Source organism: Miniopterus schreibersii (genome assembly GCF_964146895.1).
Source record: "Miniopterus schreibersii genome assembly, chromosome: 15".
NCBI classification, from domain to species: Eukaryota; Metazoa; Chordata; class Mammalia; order Chiroptera; family Miniopteridae; genus Miniopterus; species Miniopterus schreibersii.
This window is the reverse complement of record NC_138115.1, coordinates 15,844,611-15,864,058: the sequence shown is the minus strand read 5'-3', so window position 1 is coordinate 15,864,058 and position 19,448 is coordinate 15,844,611. Positions and strand designations below refer to the sequence as shown.

The 19,448-nt window shown below is 43.8% G+C and overlaps 1 protein-coding gene across 2 annotated transcripts in view; it reads left to right on the top strand.

Annotated features, from left to right (window-relative positions):
• The window catches only part of CACNA2D3 (calcium voltage-gated channel auxiliary subunit alpha2delta 3), a 768,096-nt gene that overhangs the window by 497,282 nt on the left and 251,366 nt on the right, over window positions 1-19,448 (top strand). For both annotated transcript variants that reach the window (XM_081159441.1, XM_081159440.1), the window contains exon 13: window positions 1,498-1,631. In XM_081159441.1, the coding sequence (XP_081015567.1) occupies window positions 1,498-1,631 (134 nt within the window). The remainder of the gene's footprint in view (window positions 1-1,497; window positions 1,632-19,448) is intronic.

Here is a 19,448-nt window from a genome sequence, read left to right as displayed (position 1 = left end):
AAGCTATTTTCAGTTCCTAGAAGGGTCCTGAGTCCAACCTTTGGCCTTTTATACACTCCTTGCTTTACTGGACACACTCTTTAACCCTCTTTCTTGAGCTAACTGGTCCACATCCTTCAGGGTTCAAGGGTGCTGACCCTTCCTTGGGGTTCCAAGTGAATGGCTATCGCTGCTGTGTGCTTTTAGGTAATGTTGACTGTGCTATTCTGTGGTTGCTTTACTCAGACTTTTCAGGCCCAGGAGGCAGGGGTCCTGCTCATTTTGTTAATCCCTGCTTTTCCAGTGCTGGGTACCAAGAAAGCCTTCCATAAAGGGCCCCCTGCTAGGGATGCAGACCGGTGCTCAGTGCATCCCTTCTCTCTAATATCTCCTAACCCACACACAGCCAAGAGGACCCCACACTGGAAGGCACAAAGCAATGCCCTGAACTCGAGAGAGAAACGGCATACTCATCCCCAAGACAGCAGCAAGCTTAGAACTTTTTCTGTTGCTTAGAAACCATGTCTATCCAGCATATTCAAAAAGCAGGCCTGGAAACCACACAGGGGCGTGAGCTGGCATGTCAGCCTCAAATGCCTAAAGGGCAAAATTGGCTAAAAGCGAAAGGCACAGATTAAGAGACTCCTAATCCTGGGTTCACCTTCTGTGTTTGCTGCTGGTTACCTGTGGGACTGCTGGTGAGACACACATCCCCAGTCGGCCTCGGTCGTCTCATCTTTAAAGTGAGCACAGTTACCCCCGCTCTGTCATGTTGTCAAGAATAAGTGCGACAGAGCTTCTCAAGTGTTCAGCAAATTTTGTGTCCCTTAGTAAGCACTCATGAATTAATTATAACTAGCCCTGGCAGGTGTGGCTCAGTTGGTCGGGCATTGCCCCATGCACCAGGAGGTTGCAGGTTCAATTCCCAGTCAGAGCACATGCCTGGGTTTTGGGCTTGATCCCCAGTGGGGGGCGTGCAGGAGGCAGCCAATTGATTGATGACTCTTCTCTCATCATTGATGCTTCTCTCTCCCTCTCCCTTCCTTTCTCTCTAGAAATCAATCAACTATTCTTAAAAATAATAATTAACAACTATTGTTGTGATAGTGGTAAAATGGATAGCCATTCAATTTTGAGGTTTATAGTTTTCCCATTGGAAATAAACTGACTAAAGTGAAAAAGAAAGGTTACAAAATGGCATGTAAGAGGACTCCCCTTTCCGCCAGGGAAGGCCTCTGTGTGTATAGCTAGAAGAAAGTCTGGGAAGACATTCTCTAAAGGGTTAACAGAGCCTTCCCCTGGGTGGCGGGTTTATGGTTGACCCTAACTGTATTGCTTTCTTGCTGATATTCTCTAGCATGACCACATTACTCATGAGGTGGGTGATGGCAGAGGGTGGATAGAAGGTTTAAAACGGAAAAAAGAGGAAGGGATTAGCTAAAGGCCGAGAGGGTGTGCGGGTGCGGGCTCCCCGTTGCAGGTCTTCCTGTCCTTACTGAACGGGCTTTCCTTTGGCAGGATTTTTCACCCAGATCTCCACGTTGGCGGACGTGCAGGAAAATGTCATGGAGTACCTCCACGTGCTGAGCCGGCCCAAGGTGATCGACCAGGAGCACGACGTGGTGTGGACCGAAGCTTACATCGACAGCACCGTGAGTCCACGGCCCTGCCTCGGGTGGGGAGAGGGGGACTTTCCTTGTTAATTCCAGAAGACAGCAAACGTATCCTCAAATGGGGGTCCATGACATTTTCCTTAGTTGTACGGTTTGTGTTGGTCCCCTGGGCAAACAAGGTTGGTGAAAACGTAACCAGCATTCTGGAAGGTGTCTGCTCAGCACGGAAAACTCACTTTTTGATTGCGTCTTCTCTGGCTGCTTTTTCTCGTTCCCACGTGTGTACAAATCCTGTCATTGTAGCAGTGACTATGGGCATGTTAGGTTCCATCCTCGCTGTTTGAGAGGCCCAGGCTTGGTGATGAATCTTTGGGTGTCATCTCAGCTCTCACAGTGAGTCGGAGCCACCAGAGAGGCCACAGCTGCGTTTTCTTCCCGCAGACAAGTGAGAATGTGCTTCAGTGGAGGTTATATAGGCCCTGGGTTGTTTGTGGAACTCGGGCCAAGGCTCATTCTAAAGCTGAATTCCAAGCAAAAGATTCTGATGCTGAATTAGTTTAAAAGGAGGAGCTTTGCCAATCACCAAACAATGGCTCCCCGGCCTGGTTTCTTGTGTATTTTCAGGGTGATTTTTCATAGTGATAATGACTCTGATGGGAGTGGCTTTTTTCATTAATTGATTGTAAATGTTCCCACAGGGCCTCTCTCCCATCGTTTTTGTTGGGATTAACATCACATTAATCACTGTAACCCAGACATAGCTGTTCTCCCGAGTGGTCTCAATGGCTGTTGTGGGCCGGCTTTTCTCTCCATGAGCTCTCATTCCTGCTGCATGTCTGGCAGCCACAGGCAGATGCAGGGCAGGGACAGCGTGTGGGAACCCATCTTGGGGGTCACTGTAGTGCCTGCCCCACTTTGATCCTAAAGTCACTGTGGGGCCATGGAAATGTGAATTGTGCCCGGCTGGTGTGGCTCAGCTGTTGAGCATCAACCTATGACCCAAGAGATGTCGGTTCGATTCCTGGTCAGGGCACATGCCTGGGTTATGGGCTCGATCCCCAGTATGGGATGTGCAGGAGGCAGCCGATCAATGACTCTCTCATCATTGATGTTTCTATCTCTCTCTCTCCCTCGCCCTTCCTTTCTCTGAAATCAATAAAGACATATTAAAAATAAAATAAAATATAAAATAAAATAAAATAAATGTGAATTGGTCAAGAAGGGGTGTCCCTTCCCCAGGAGAATCACCCTGAATAGAGAAGGTGCTAGGCTGAAAGCCCTCTCTCGTTGACCTTAGGCTTATATCACTTTCAGAGTCTGACACCAGTTTGACTTAGAATCATGGAAATGAAATAACTAAGCTGCCTCACTTATGTTGGCCCTGTAGTAACAATAAGAACAGCAACAACAGCGATGGCTTCATCCCTCTTCTGTGCGGTTGAGGAAGGCAGGAGAGCGGGCTGAAGAGAAGGAGCGTGGGAGCCAGGATGGAAGCAACCAAGTCACCCAGTGGTTTTGTGATTAAACAGCCAGTTTCATCAGTCACTTTGTTTCATCAATTTAAAAAATATAAAACAAAGCCTCTATAATTAAAACATAATAGTACCAGCACCTGGATAGACAGATCAGTAGAATAGAAGGTCCAAAAATAAGACCCACCTACATGTAGAAAGTTAGTATGTGATAAACGTGGCATCTCAGGTCAGTGGGGCTAGGAGGGGCTTTGCACTAACGCTTTTGAGAAAACTAGATAGCCATTTAGGAAAAAATAGTTCTGATCTTAACATCATACCCAGGAAAGAATTTGAAGTAGATCAGAGATCTAAACTGTGAAAAAGTGAAACCATACAAGCAGTAAAACAAAACGTGAGTCAGTTCCTCCGTGACCTGAATTTGGAGGAAGGCTTTCTAATAGTGACCCCCAAATCCAGATGCAGTAAAAAGGAAGATAAGTTTGACCACTTAAAATAAAAACAAAGCAAAAACCAACTTGTGGAAGTCAAAAACTATTTTAAGCAAAGACAAAACGTAAATTGTAAAAATAGGAGAAAATATTTACAGCACGTGGGACACATAAAGAACTAATATTCCTAATATATAAAGCACTTTTAAAAATGGAAGGGAAGACCCCAAAATTCCTATAGAAAAAAAAAAGAGCAAAAAAACACGAGCATAATAAAATTCACAGAAATAATGGCTTTTAAACAAATGGGAGATGTACAGCTTCACTCATAATAAGAAAAATGCAAATGAAAATATAGTGAGATACCATTTCTCACCTATCAAACAGGCGAACACTAAAAGCTTAGCTGTGTGCTGTGTTGGCGGGGCTGTGGAAAGGGGACCCTCAGGCTCTCCTATGGGAAGACGGAATGGGCAATTCCCCTTTGACCCAGCAATCCCAATTCTAGAAATTAACCCTGATGATGAACCTCAACAATATAAAAATAACGTGCGTTCTGTTCATTGCAGAATTGCTTGTAATTGCAAAATACTGAAAGTTACCTAAATGCCGAAACGTAAGAGAGAGATGGATAAATTATGGTACATCCACAGAATGGAGCCTTAATGCTAAAAACAGGAATGAGGGTGGTTTCCGTTGGTTGATATGGAATGATTTCTAAGCAAAATGCAAGAGTATAAATAAGGCGCTACCTTTTGTGTAAGAAAGAAGAGGGAATAGGAAGACATGTGTATCTGCTCATTTTTACAAAAAGAAGCACAGAAAGATAAATCAGAAACCAATAGAATTGGTTCCCTACGAGCAGCAGGAGAGATTGTAGAGTAGAAGGAACAGTGGAGGGAGAGAGACACCTGAGTCATTTTCTTGCATAGTTTTGACTTTTGAAAGCATGTTAATGCTCTATGTTTTTAAAACTTGAAATAAAATTTAAAATGGGGCAAGACTAATAGTGAATGCGAACAGAAGCAAATGAATTTAACTGCATTTCAAATGAGAAAAAAAAAAAAAAATTAACCAGAAAGGGAGGTAAAAGAAATAACCTCTTGAATACAGTAATTGCACATAGTATCAAATCCTGAACAGTATTTGACTACCCTCAGGCTCAAGGGGGAAAAAAGACTGCAAATACATTTTAAAATTTTGGTGTCGTTTGTAGAAATGTGTGTGTAGCAATTTTGAATTTATTTCTTGAGTGTGGTAGGAGTGAGCCAATGGAGAAAGATTGAAGGTGTCAGAACGGAGGCCCCGAGTTGGCTGCTGAAAGGGCCTAGAAGCAGCGGCCCCTGAGCAGCAGTGAGCACGTCCAGAAGCCAGATCCTAGCTTCTAAAAATCACGCCCCCTAAAAAGAATCAGGGTTTCTTAGAGACATTGTTAATTCCAGCGGTTGGGTAGGGAAGGTTCTCCCCACCCCACTCCCCAAAAGCCTGGAGTATTTTGTTCCAGTAAGTGCGCAAAACAATGACATCAGGCCACAGGACACCAGCGGCAGCTCTCGCTGGTCAACTCTGGGACAATTTGAGCTTTTAAATAAAAAAAGGACAGTAATAGATTATATCCTGTTGAATAAAACAAATTCACGTGCCCTCACAGATTATAAATAGATAAACAAATCTCAAAGAGATGAGCTGAACAGATAATAAAGTGGGTGGGAAGGAGTGCAGTGTCCAATGCAGTGCTGACTGGTAAATGAGGGGGTCCCGGGGTTGGAAAATCACCACTTTTTGACCATTTTATAAAGTAAAGACTGGTTAGGGCAAAGGTCATTAATGGTTGCTAAATCTAGGGGGAAGTTTTGAGAAGAATATTTTCATTGTATTATAGAGCTTTCCCAGTGATTTTTGACAAGTTGTGAGGGTGTAAAATAGTGTCTATACAGTGAGCAAATCCAGACAAAATCTTGAGTGGGCCATCAAAATTAGTGTCCCCCATGAGGAGCAAATGGGCATAGTGTGCTTTCGGAAAGGATGTATCACTCTTATAGAGTATCCTGGCTGGGGATATGTCACCTGGGGCTCCTGGTGAGGAAGCACATAAAGCTTTGTGTTACTATGATGTCTTGCTTTAGATAATGTTAATCTCTTACATCAGTTGTTTTAGATTGACTGATTACACCCATACATACACATACATGTTCATGTGTGGAGGGCAGGGAAGAGAGAGGGGAACCCACTGCTACCCTAGCTCATCCGCTGATGAACTCTTGGCGGCAGAGGCAAAGGAAATGGTCTGGGAGCAGCTTTAGAGGAGCAGTTGCAACGGCAAAGTCTTTGAATTGAATTCCTGTGCTTATCTTAAAAGATTTACTTGAAATTTGCATTCTGTGCCATAATCACCTTTATGTACTTTAAAATATACTGATGGCTTAAGTGGCTCATTATTGAGTAAAATGGAATGCCAAGATAACAGACCTCTTTATCCCACCTCTTCCAGAAGCCTTTGATGTACATACAACTAACCCCCAGAATATGCCTGTCCCTGAAATGATAGCTCAGTGTCGCTGCTGTGCTTCCCCAGATTCTGCTGTATCTTTGCAAATAGCTCTGAGAAATCCATTTCCTAGTAGGATGCTTTTAGGCCTCCTTCTCATGGTGGGGGTCTTGAGAAACCGGCTGGGTCAGTGAGGACGTGGGGGAGCCAGTCTGCCTCTTTCAGAAACCTGTTCAGTGAGCCTAAGGCAGCTGCTGCTCCAACAGGTGCTTCTTGGGTCGGGAAACAACAATCTCTTTAAACTCATCTGGGCCTGGATTCTGCCAGGACAGGGTCATTTATGTGGGGTCAACATAGAATTTGTATGCTGAACTCATCTGCAGAGTCTAAATTGTAAGAGGAACCCACCAGCTTTGGAACCACTCAGGAAATGATGGGAGCGGGAGTTTAGCGATTGCAAGGTCATGACCAGACACATCCAGAGCAACTGGCACTGGCGACTCCATTTTAATACCTGATGTCCTGACGGGATTGGCAGCTATGGAATTTTTTTATATTCAACATTCTTAAAATCTACCTTAGCATAATAGCTAAAGGCATTGAATTTAGAGTAAGAATGGCCTCAGTTTGAATTCTGCACTTATGCCCTTGCAGCTATGTTGCTGCAAGTGGGTCGCTTAGCTTTTCTGAGTATTGCTTTCCCCACTCACAAATGGGGATAAAACCTGCCGTCCAGGATTGACTCTAAGGATTAAATGCCTGTGCATGGTGAAAATGCAATAAATACCACCAATCATCATCCCCAACCTCAGGCAATCCAGTGGGAATATCTCTCCTTGGTTGTGGGAAGTTTTAAAAAATACTCTTCTTTCTTTGAGCTGGGTCTCAGAGAAACTTCATGGTAACAACCACAGAAGTATTGGTATTATCTACCATTTCTGATAATAGCAGTTGGGACTTAAGTATAATGAGAACCTGAAAGGATGGTTCCTCTAGAGATACACTTTAATCCTCTGGAATTCACTTTGCTGTCATTACGTGCTGTAGGTCAGGCACTAATGTGTGCCCAAGATCAGCGTCCCTAAGGAAGACTGCTGTTGTGCTGCACCAGCCAAGGACAGTCCGTTATAGCCTTACGGAGGTGAAACCTGGTTGCCCTGTCCAAGGAATGGGAAATATAGTAGGAGCCCTCTTAACTGGCTATCCCTTAACTGGCTCAGTGCCCTCTCTTTGCTCCGGAGCAGTTTGTGTCATGGCCCACAGCACACTGGGCATTTGGTCTGGATGCCACGCTGGCACAAGACACATACACACAACTCTCCCCCTAGCCAAGCTGCAAGCTCACGAGAAGCCAGTCTTCTTCATCCCAAACCTACTGATGCCAGTTGTCATTTTGTCATAGCTGTATAAATTTGTAAAATATCATTTACACCAATGAATTCTGAGTGTAAAAAGAAAGTTGTTCCTTCTGTGACTGTGTAAATGAATGCCTTGGAAAGACTGTAAAGAAAAAATTATCAGTGTGTTCCGTTTGGGCAAAGCAATCAGCAAAGACGGGAGAAAGTCTTCCCTGCATCCAAGGATACTGACACAATCTTTCTTCCTTTCCCCTCCCTCCCTCCTTCCCTCCCTCCCTCCCTCCCTCCCTCCCCTCTCCCTTCCCCCTCCCTCCCTCCCTCCCCCCTCCTTCCCTTCCCCCCTCCCTCCCTTCCCCCCTCCTCTCCCTCCCTCCCTTCCTTCCTCCCTCCCTCCCTCCCTCCCTTTCCTTTTTGCCTTTCCTTCCTCCCTATAGGGCAGTCTACCTTGATTTGTTTGTTCCATGCTAGGGTGGTGCAGTAGATCTGGTAGCAAGGTTAGTGTCTGCTTATTGTCTTACTGCCTCTGGGTAGCCTGCAGAAGCTGTGTGCTCCATGGAGGAGAATGACCTTCCCAGACACAGAGAGGAGGGCCACCACCCGGTGTGAGAGCAGCTGCGATTCCCAGCTGGAGCTGCCAACATACTGCGATGTGGGTCAGCATCGCCGGGGCAGCTGTGTTAGTTTTCTATTGCAAAACGGATTACCACAAACTTATCTGCTTAAAACAACACAAGTGCATTATCTCATGGTTCCCATGGGGCAGGAATCTGGGCACAAGATAGCAGGACCCTCAGCTCAGGGTCTCACAAGGCTGCAATTAAGTGTTGGCTGCACTGCAATTCTCATCTGCAGCCCAGGGGCCTCTTCCAGGCTCATTCTGATCCCTGGCAGGATGCAGTCGCTTGCAATCCTAGGACTGAGGTTCCTCCTTTCTTGCTTACTCTCCACTGGGGCCTGTTCTCAGCTCCTATAAACCACAATTCCTTGCCACATGGCCACCATACAGTTCACACAATGCCATTTCCTTTCTTCCAGGCTACCAAGAATGTACCTCTCTGGACCTTCACCTCCCTTTAAAGGCATGTTGGATTAGGTCAGGCCAACCCGAGATCATCTCTCTTTTCATTAACTCAGAGGCCAATGACAGCAACCTACTCAAGGGAGTGATATCCCATCATACATTCCAGGGGAGGGGATTTTAAGAGACTTGTACTTATGGAGGCAGAAATCTAGGGAGCGTTTAGAATCCTGCCTGATGCAATAGGCTCTGTCCATGTGCTGTGGTCTGAAAGGGAAAGAAAATCCAGAAGGAAATGCCACCCCACCTCCTCCTCCTCCGTATTGAGCAAACTCAAGGCGGCTGTGGCTGCTATCCATCAGGACATCCCTGCTCACCACTGGGGTTCTGAGAGGCCTGGTTCTCTTTGTGGCAGTGTAGTCTGAAATTGGCTTTGATTCCTCTAGGAATCAGAAGGCCTGCTGATCTATGTAATTTCTACCAAATTCTAAGAAAATAGTATTCATTGACTAGTACATTTGGACACTTGGTCCCAAGTTTGCTCAATATGGTCTTAAAAGTCTTCTTTCTCCTTAATTATCTGGTGGTTAAAGCAAAAGGAATTCTGGTTGCTTGACTCATCAGTGATTATGGCTTAAAACCCAGCAGCAACAAATATAATTATGTAAGTGATTTAATGCTTAAATGAATAGCTTAAGACGACCTACAAGTACATTGCTTTCCCTTTTTATTAATTATGTATTGATTCATACAGTTCTGTGTCTGAACAAGCTCAGAATAGAAGTGTGTGAACAGAAGCTGAGTTTGGTCTCTCACACGAGAGTGGAGGACCGCTGTTAACCAAGACTGGCCGAGAATGGAGACAGACAAAGCTGTCCTTTCAGGGCTCCTCCTCCCTGCCTGTTACCACCAGTCTGATTAAACATTCTGTTTCCTGCCTGGCTGTTCTATTTCATTTGCTTTCCTGGTGAAGCCCAAATAAATGAATTAATGTTAACATTAATTATGTTTCATCTCGTAAAGCTCATGTATTAATTGACAGAGCAGCAAACACCAGAATGCTGAAATTCATGAGCTTCTCGTCTGAATACAAGTTGTGCAGTCATTATCTCTTAGGTGCAGAGCACAAAAAAATCACTAACAGTGGAATTTGTTCCATTTTGCAAGCATATGGCTTGTGCTTTCCAGTTGGGCCTCCCAACTTGCTGTGCAGGGCAGAACCCACGTTAAACTGAGGAAGCGTTGTTTCCCCACCAACCCCTCCAGGGGAGTTTGCATAGACCACTGTGATACCCAGAAGGGAAGCAAAGAAATCTTTCAGAAACAGTGGGAATGTGACCATTTTAAAATAATGCGAATTCATTACCGAGCCCTCCTGCCCCTCCCCTTTGCTGGTAATGCAGTTCAGCCTGCAATTCGTAGGAATTTTCAAACCAATTTAGTTGCATTTGCAAATTGGACCTGTGTCCCTCCTCCTCACCCCCCACTAAGTCCAAGTTGGAGAAAATGCTTCGCATTTTATAAATTGCACATTTGTTTCGGTTTCCCATCTAGGAATAGCAGCACCTAGGCCATTTAGGAGTCATTTGGGTGATTGCTTTAAGCTACATCTTACTGCCTAGAATCAATTACTCAGGGGGTCGAAGGCATCATAAGGAAGTTGTTGGGGCTTGGAAACTGAATTTACAGTATTTTCCCAAGACACCGTTGCATATCAAAGAGTTCAAATCGTCAAAACAAAAAGACACACGTAAAGAGAAACATAAACCATCCTGCTGGGCTGTGGCACAGAGAATGCCATCTGTATTACATGGCATGGAGGAAACTGATTATGCTGGGACCTCTATTTCATAGCAGATGGGTTCATTAAATTTAATAGCCTCCAGAGCCTTTAGAAACCGTGTTAAAAACATGTGGAGCATGCTGTGACACTTCACTTCTGGCCCTGCAGTCATTATAACTCTGGCACAGACTATAAATATTACAGTACTTTATTTCCATTGAAACAGATTACTATTATAATTATGTTTTTGCCAGGAGATGGTGATGTTAAAAATGAGTGCATCCCTGATTCCTGGGACCGTTTATATTCATTTAACTATTTTCCTCTTTCATTTGCTTCTATATTTCTCTATTGTTGTTTTCTCTAACCTTATCTTTTTTTTCTTTGAGTTAGTGTTATAAAACTATGCATCAAAAGTATAAAATCATTATCTTCAGGGAAGATGTCCTAATACCCTGTATGGATGGCTATCAACTAGTCCAAAAACTTAGGGCTGAAAAAGAAAAAAAAAAAATAGATTTCAAGTGGGGATCCCCCCCCCCCCGATTTTTAGATTTATTGTTGCTTCTGCTATTATGGTTATAATAATTTGCAATTGTCTATAATGAAAGGACAACTTCTGAGAATAGATTTAAAACCTTATAGGAATGGATAAGACCATTCAATCTAAATAATTGTTGAGCATGATAGATTAGTTAGCATTCTTTGTTTACAAGTGACAGTACCCAAGTCAAAGTAGCCAAGGTCAAAAATGAAATTTGTTGACTCTTGGAAACAAGACATCTTTGTTGTCTTGAGACATGACTAGATTCAAGGTTTAATTCCATGTTATTTAGACTTATCCCTTGACTCTTACTGGCTTAATTCCCGGACATGTTTTCTCTAAAGGGTGGCAGTGATGGCTTCTACCATCCACTAACTTTTGTTATCTTTATAGGCCTTGATTTTCCTTTTATTTTCATAGCGTCTATATCAAGCATATGATAGGCCTGTTGAGGTCAAAGCCCCATACTGAGAAGTTAGATGGAGCTACTCATTGATGGCCTGAATCTCATGAGGTGGGGAAGAAACCAGTCCCAAAGAAACTTGATCCTGGGAGAACTGAGAAGTAACAGACTCCTGCATAGAACTTGTAGAACTCAAAACTAATCCAGGCCAAAATCATGTATCCCATTGGTATGGTTCTCATTATGGTACCATGTTTTTAACCAATGGGGCCCTTTAGTCAAACGTTTTCATGGACCCTTCACATGTGAAACATACAGAGGCGGCTGCTCTGATAGATAGTGGGGAGGGAATATGGAGCACCGAGGGAGGCTCTGAATCACCTTTTTTGGCTCCTTCTTGACACTGCAGAGCCTAGGTAGTATTCTGAGTAATAGTTGAATCCGAAGTGGGATTCTCCATTGTAGATTATCTGCTGTCCATAAGTTTACAACAAGGTACTGGTCTGGGTTCAGTTAGGAGGAAAGATGGTTGTGGGGGTTGGGAGGTTGTGTATGTGGTTGTATTAGAAAACCAAACTGGAAAAGTTGTTATAATAATAATATTCTATAATATTTCTGCCTTATTTCTCTTCATTACTGCAGATAATCAAAAGTTGACTCACCATACTTATACTGCTTCTTAGAAAACATTGGATGTAGGCAGAGAACACTGTCATGCTAGGAGAAACTTATTAGATGGATACAGGAGTAGCCTCGGCAGGGACAGGAATCATCTAGAGAGTAGGAAACCATCATGAGCAAGCAAGCGCTCTCTATTCTTTCTTTCTGGAGCCACACAGCCTCCTGCCTGTGCTTTTCCCTTACATGCCAGCTGTATTTTTTATATTCTCTGTAGACCAGTTCTCTTGTCTCTCCTCACTCATGGGTGACACATGGTCTCCTCCAAGTCTACTTTACATGATGTCCCAGTTCAAACCCAGTAGAGATTAACTAGGTGTTTGTGTATCTGAGTTCATTTACCATCAAATTACATAACCTACTCTAGCCTATGGTTCCATTAAGGTCAGATGTCTGCCAGTTAACCAATCAACTATGGCTGGGGAAAGGTCATGTGGCACAGGTCATATGATAGAAGCAGCTAGGCCAGGGCTATGGATAGATTTTGTAAGAAAAAGGTATGGGTAGGAGGTAATAACTGGAATCTCTAGGAGTTGGCATTTCTACACCTTTGTCTCTCTATCTAAGGCCTCTGTAAGTTGTATCCCCAGCTGGCTTCTAATACTAACTCTCAAGAGCATGTCTTCTTTGCTCTTCCAGGTTCATGGCTTCCTTTTAGCCCCAGTTGCCCCAACAGAGTCTCCATCTTCTTCCTGCCTCCCACATCTTTGACCTCCATCCACTGTCCTGCTACGTGGGTGGTAGGAACCCCTCACTCTTGTGCCTTCTGAACACTGAAGGAGGTATGTTGGCCATCACAACCAAATCTGTACTACCTTCCCCCTTCACAGCCCAGGTATTTGGGCAACTTAGATTCTTTGAGCTGATTCTCATGCTTTGACATGGTTTAAACTAAAATGAACACATTCCTCTTATTACCAGCATGAAGAATAATTAAAATCATCCCAGAGAATCAAGCTGTGGTTTGATATGAGCTGCCAGTTTTTCTTCTCTTGCTGTGGAAAGAATTTCTTCCATGTGGAAGAGTTAATTCTTCTAGTCTTATTCCATAAGGATTACTGTACCAATTATAAATGTATTGTCCATAAGGTCATGGTTCAAAGATATCATAGATAAGAACATTTTACCTGACCTGAGCTCTTAAACTGCTTCTAGTCAAAAATAGCAAGGGCCCACTCTTTGCCTCTTACACTGACAGATTTTTCCTTCAAGGCCATTCACACCTGGCTGTGAGAAATATGCAGTCAGAATCTCCTTCAGCCTCATTCTCCTGAGATGCCCAGCCCCAGTTCCTTAGGGGAAACTCTCTTGTTTGAACAGTGAAAGGAAAAGCAAAGGCAATATTTTATCCAGGCAAAAGGAACATGTTTTCAAATCAATTTCCATTATGTTTAATCAAAAAATCTGGAGCATCAACATCTGTGCTAGTTGCTGGAAACAACTATTAAACATCCTTGCAATCGATTTCTTTTCTGAAGTGATCAAATTAAAGGTGGCCTGAGATGACGCAGGAGCTGAGGGCCCATCTGCAGTCTCTCCCCTTTACTCAGCCCGCTGCTTAGGAGCACGTGTTTCCATGTGAAGAGCCCTTCCTTAGAGGAAGACGGGATTCACGCGCACCGCTTGTTCATCAGTTATCTCCCGTGGTATCCCAATCGAAGGGACCGTTGTGAGGACCGCTGTCACACCTTATGGGGCAGGGCCATCAGGAGGCCAAATTAGATGACTTTTCTGTCAATGCTTCTGAAAACCATTTCGAGGCCCAGTTTGAAAGGGTTTCACAAATTGTTGAGCTATTTTAATGGTCGACCAATAAGTTAGAGGATCTAAAGTGTGAGTGGGATCACCACTGGCTTAGAATCCTCCAGGGGAACCTAAATTCTAAGCATTTGAATCACTTGATAACCTGACTCCTGATGACCTCTTAGTCTGCTCTTGTAAAATGGCCTTTCCCCATTCAATGCTAGTTATCAATGGGAAGAGCTCCTCATCCCCATGGGTGGCTAGTGGGGGAGTGGGTCTCTTGGAGTGCTGCCGAAGATAAGAATTTCCTGAGGCCACTGTGGGAGGATGAAGTATTGTAGAAAGCTTTATTTCTGTGGAATTAAATCCTTGAGTTTCCTCTGGCCCATCAAGAAAGAAGTGTAGCTGCGACTTCAATAGAGCTAGAATTAAAGCCATTGCCCAGAGTTCTCAGTCTGTGTTGGAACAGTGTCCAGCCTAACATTAAGCTAGCTTAGTTTGTGTTCCCAGTTGCAGTCTATCAGTCCACTGCATGTGGGGTCTGCAGGGCCACATGGCTATGGAGGGAACCTGGGTGAACAAGAAAAGAACCCGAGAGCCAGAAGCCAAGAGGACCACAAGCTCGGCATACCAGTAACCAAGAAAGAGAAAATTCATTTGTTTGGGGTGTTATGTATCCCAAATTTTCACAAGCTTGTAGTGGCCCTGTCCCTCTGGCCAATGATCTCTGTTCACAGGTTTGACTGACAGGCACCTTCCCCACATCATCCCAGCTTCACATGTGTCCATTCTCCCCTTTGTCCAGTCCCATCCCTCAGTAATCTGTAAGGAATGGGCCAGTGGTTCCCTGGAAAGTGTGAAATTGCAGCTTCCTGGTGAAGCTGCCTAATGTTCATGCTTATAATGTCTGGGCCTTTCTTTTGTTCCTTTCCTATTATTAATAACTAGCTAATTATCACTACCATCCAGCCTTACACTACTCACAAACTCATAGCCTAAAAAAATGAGCCCTGATGTTCCCTCATACCTAACTACTGCACAGGTTCTTTTTGAAAGAAGCAGCCTCTTCCTCCCACCCCATCTGGAAACCTCTGGGCTTATTCTTTGTGCTGAATTTCATCACTATATCCTCTTGGAAACCCTCACTGATCTCCTCTGATCCCCACCCCTGTCTAGAGTGGGGCCCTCATGATATGCTTTCAAAGCATTTTGCACCATCCTAGAACTTCTTGTATCATATCAAAGATCCTAGATTTATTTTTATTGCACTAAACTATAAAAGTGTCTGGTTCACTGGTATCCTCAGTACAGGGATGGGTACGTAGTAGGTGCTCAAGATACATTTGGCTGCATAAATCTCATAGATTAGACATCTCAAGCTTGGAGAGCATCTGAATCTAAGTTTGGTAGATGTTAGGTAAGCGTGGCATCATCTCCAACATTTGTGAGTATGCTGCGTACTTGCTCAAGGCCATCTTCATTATATACATGAGCAGTAGATTCATCTTCACCATGTGACTGGGATTCTCTCAGGTGTCCCACATCACCAACCCAAGGAAGCATCTGCCACATATATCAAAGGGATTGGAATTCATGTGTCCATGTTTTGAGGAGCTAAGATAATGGCAATCTGAATAGCAAAGGTGATTTAATATCAGCCATGTCCTTGTAAGATAAAGCTGATGGTACTTCTGCCATATGCAATTGCATGCTACAGTCCTTACCCAGTGTTAAAACACAGGAATTGTTTCACATGGTTTTGACACTTAGAATCATATCTGGTTGTTGGGTATATACTGGGCATTTATAGACTCCTTAAAAAAATCCCTTCTATTTGTTTTTCATTTCCTGGCTTTCAATGTGATTTTTAATACGTTGCCTCCAAGTATCTTACTATGGTCAACTGAGCCCCAGGGTTGCTGACCACTCTCCCCTGCCTCTCAGAACATCAGCCATGCTGGTCACCTTTTTGTTGCTGTAACACCCCCACACTTCCTCCTTCTTCTAGGCTTTTGAACATGCTTCTCCTTCTGAACTCCTCTGAAAGATGGCTCTTCCTCTCTCCTGCTCTCCTCCTTTACTGAAGGAGAGAATCCTTCCCATTTTCTGTGTCTCAGCTAAAATGTCACCCCGCATGTGCCCATTGACTTTCCATCTCAGATCCCTATCAGTTTCCTTCATAGAAGTTATAATCATTTATGATCATTTCAATTAAGTACTTTGATTTTTTCTTTTTAAAAATTCTTTATTGTCTGCCTTCCCAAGAATAATGTAAGGACTAGGGTAAAGTCTGTCTTGGTTCCCTACAACCCAGTGCAGTGCCTGGCATATAGTAACCACACATTCAATATTAATGTAGGGAAGCTAGGTGGCTTGTTCTTTTTACTACCAATTCTACACTATACTTCTCCTGAACAGGTACAATAAGACACCAAGAATTAGTGCCTTGGAAGAAATAATGACGAATATTGGCTACAAAGTGGATGGTGTTACCAAGATAGAGCATGAAGTATTTTCCTTGAAATGCAACTGTCATATTTGTCTTTCCTTTTGAAATCCAGATGAATGGTCAAGTTCAGATCTGAAGCAACTGGTTTTCTTGAACACCAACTTCATCTGCTCAGTGGCAGTCACTGATTTTAGGTGGAAGAACAGGGAACTCTCTGGGGTGACCCAGATTTTTGCAAGGTTCCCTTTCTATGTGTGTTGTTAAAAGCAATATGTTGGGAGAAGGTTTGATTGCTTAAGGCACATTGTTTATGCTACATAACTTAGGTCTGATGGAAAAGTTCCTAACAGTGGTTTTCTTGCTAAAGATATGGTTTATGGATGCAGAGTGGAATGTGATTTTTTTTGGTGGGGCATCATCAAAATTTAGGTGGACTCCAAAGAAACTTGATATTGGGAGAGGCCAGGAAAAATATTCAGGTCCATGGAGCTTCTTTAGCATTAGCACTCAGTTCCCCATCAAAATATAAATGCTTTCTGCTTTTAATTACCGTCCTTCTTCAAGCCAAGTTAATTACTCTGGGCCAGACTGGAAAGGAATATTCCCAGAAAGTCTGATATGATAGAATGGTAGTGTGTTTTCTGGAGAAGATACTGAGATGTCCTTAATGAGTCAGTGTTTCAGTATAACTTTTGCAACAGAATACTGAGGGAATAAGGGGGAAAAATAAGAGATTTTTGGCAGCTGTTCCCCATCATAGCACTTGACAATCTGCTTCTTATTTAGTTTTCTGTTATGTAAAAGCATGGAATTCTTAAGTTAAGAAATATTGATCACTGCATGACAATACATATGTAGCAAAACTGTATTGTGTTGAGCAAGCTCTCCTTTTAAAGTGAGATTACTGACTCTCTATTTTGTTATTGAAATGTGTGGGTCATTTTACTTAGAAAATAATGTGGTTTTCTTAAACACAAGTTATTTAAAGGTTAAAATAATCTTAATTTTAACTATTAATATTATTAGGAACAGATTTTCAACCAAGTACAACTGAATGCAAACAAGGACAAGCTTGGAAAAGCAGATCAGTGGCTGGGAATGCAGAAATGCAGTGAGGGCTGTTTTGGCCACAGTACATAGGTTCACAGCAGCCCTTTGCTGTGTTGGCAGAGCCATACATTTTTGTAAGGTCTGTTGATTTCCCCAGACTCATGGAATCTAGACCAGGTTCATCAGTCTCCCATTTCTCTTGCAATGGTAATCCAGCGCAGGGCTGGATGGAGAGCTCCCAGAGGGTCTGGAAGGGCATGGCCCTCTTGCGCAGCTGGACTGTCCCTTCTCTGTAGTTGTCCACTAACAGGAGGGTTTACTCTTTGGCCATCAGTGTTCTAGGGACACATGTGGAACCAGATGTATAGTTATCCTAGTTTATCGACCAGACACCTCAGCTGAGGGTCAGTCCCTACGCTGGACACTAAGGTGCTAGAGCTGTCACTTTCAGGGAATACGGTTTAAGTCCTTGCAGTGAGCGATCCAAGCCGATTAGCTAATTTAAAGTTACTATATTATTTTTGGTCGAGATTGGTAGCCTTCAGTAGTGAGCAGCAAAGACTCTATGCCCTCTCCCTCATAGTCTTGTTCCCAGGCTGCGGTAGAAACAAATCTCAGACAAATTTGCCATCCATCCCTGCGAACATTTATTAGCAGCATTCACAGAAGCCAGCCGAGTGTTGTGGAAGCTCAAGGAAGTCGCAGCTCTTTGTCTTTCGAGATGTTCTCATGATGTCTTGCATCAGAACAAATGCGCTCTTTGCAAGAGTCGGTTAGCCTTCTATTTGGAGTCAGGTGACTGAGAAGCCTGAGTCAGCAGCTCAAGGCTGTTTAACAATCGGGGCTGGGCACTATTCCTGGGGATAGAGGCCACTGAGCTCCCAAAGTCCAAAGTCCTTGTGAGGGTTTATACAGAGGAAGGCAGGGCCTCTGCAATCCAATGAACCAGCCCACACAGAGAGGACAGCTGCAGTTTACCAATAAAAACTCATGTCTAATGTTTGTTAGGGTAATTGGCCAAACCTGTTTGCTGGTCAGAACTAAATAGCTGTCGCACATGTTACCTTTTGCTTAAATACTAGCTGGGATGTATATTCCTGACTAGGGCAACTGACCACTTCTGAGATATAGATTAAAATTAGCCAACACATTTATATCACGACATTTATGATGAAATCTATGGTCAATCACATGCTACATAACAGCCTTATACTATATACGATCAAGTATTCTTCTTTGTAAAATGGAATAATAATATTGCTGATCTCATAGAGATGTGGAGATTTAGAAAGATAGTATCACTTATCACCGTGCCAGGCACATGGCCCTCCATAATTACCCAGAAATTCAGAATAACGTTATACGTATTGTTCCATGCAGTCTTGTGGACTTACTTATGCCTTCCTTTTATTTGTTCTTGCCCAGTTCTGACACTCTCAGAAGAAAGGTGGGTAGAGAGGGCCATGCATGTATTTTCCTTCCAGCAGAGAGGCGTTCCGAGTCACCTTCACTCTTGCTGCTGTCCTTCCTGCAGTGAGTGTCGTGTCCAGCCTGGAAGCCCCATCCCATGCTTGGGAGAGAAAAAGAAAAAAAATGTCTACTGATGACGTTGCCCCCGTTGTCTCAGAAGCCTTGATGGCTGTATTATTTAGAAACAACTGGAGTAAGATGTAATCGCGGTTCTGGAATCTGCCGTGCTCCTAATCTAGTGCCATCGATGGCCAGGAGGTGTGAACCAAGAAGCTTGGGGGCAAAGGCTGAGCTGTGAATTCTAACCCTGATCTTCAGAAGCATCCTTCCCACCAGTGCAGTAGGCCGGGCCTCATGTGAGCAGCACAGTAAGAATAATCAGGATGCCCTGGCCTGTTTGGCTCAGTGGTTAGAGTGTCGGCCCGGGGACTGAAGGGTCCCAGGTTCGAGTTCAGCCAAGGGCATCTATCTTGGTTGCAGGCTCGATCCCCAGCCTTGGTCAGGGCGTGTGTAGGAGGCGACCAATCAATGTGTCTCTCACATCGATGTTTCTCTCTCTCTCCCTTCCACTCTCTCTGAAAGCAATGGGAAAAATATCCTTGGGTAATGATTAAAAAGAAATAAAAGAAAAATAAAAGAAGACTAATCGGGATGTTAGAGCCACCAGTCTGGGACATTAAGATGCACCCAGCCCTTGTGCCAGGTGCATCTGTATCCCTGTCAGGCAGGTCTTTTAATCTCCGTTTTCCAGATACAGAAGCTGAGGCCTAGGGTGATTAAGGAATTCGCCCAAGGAGATGGGATAATTAGCAGAAGAAATGGGATTCAACCCTAGGCTGCCTGCCTGGTGTGAGGCTTGTGCTCTCTGATGCGATGCTCCCCTTGGGAAGGTCTCCCCTGTATAAGCCTGTGCTCTGATGAGGAGGAAGCCCACCAGACCGGACTATGGAATGCCAAAGTCTTTAAACT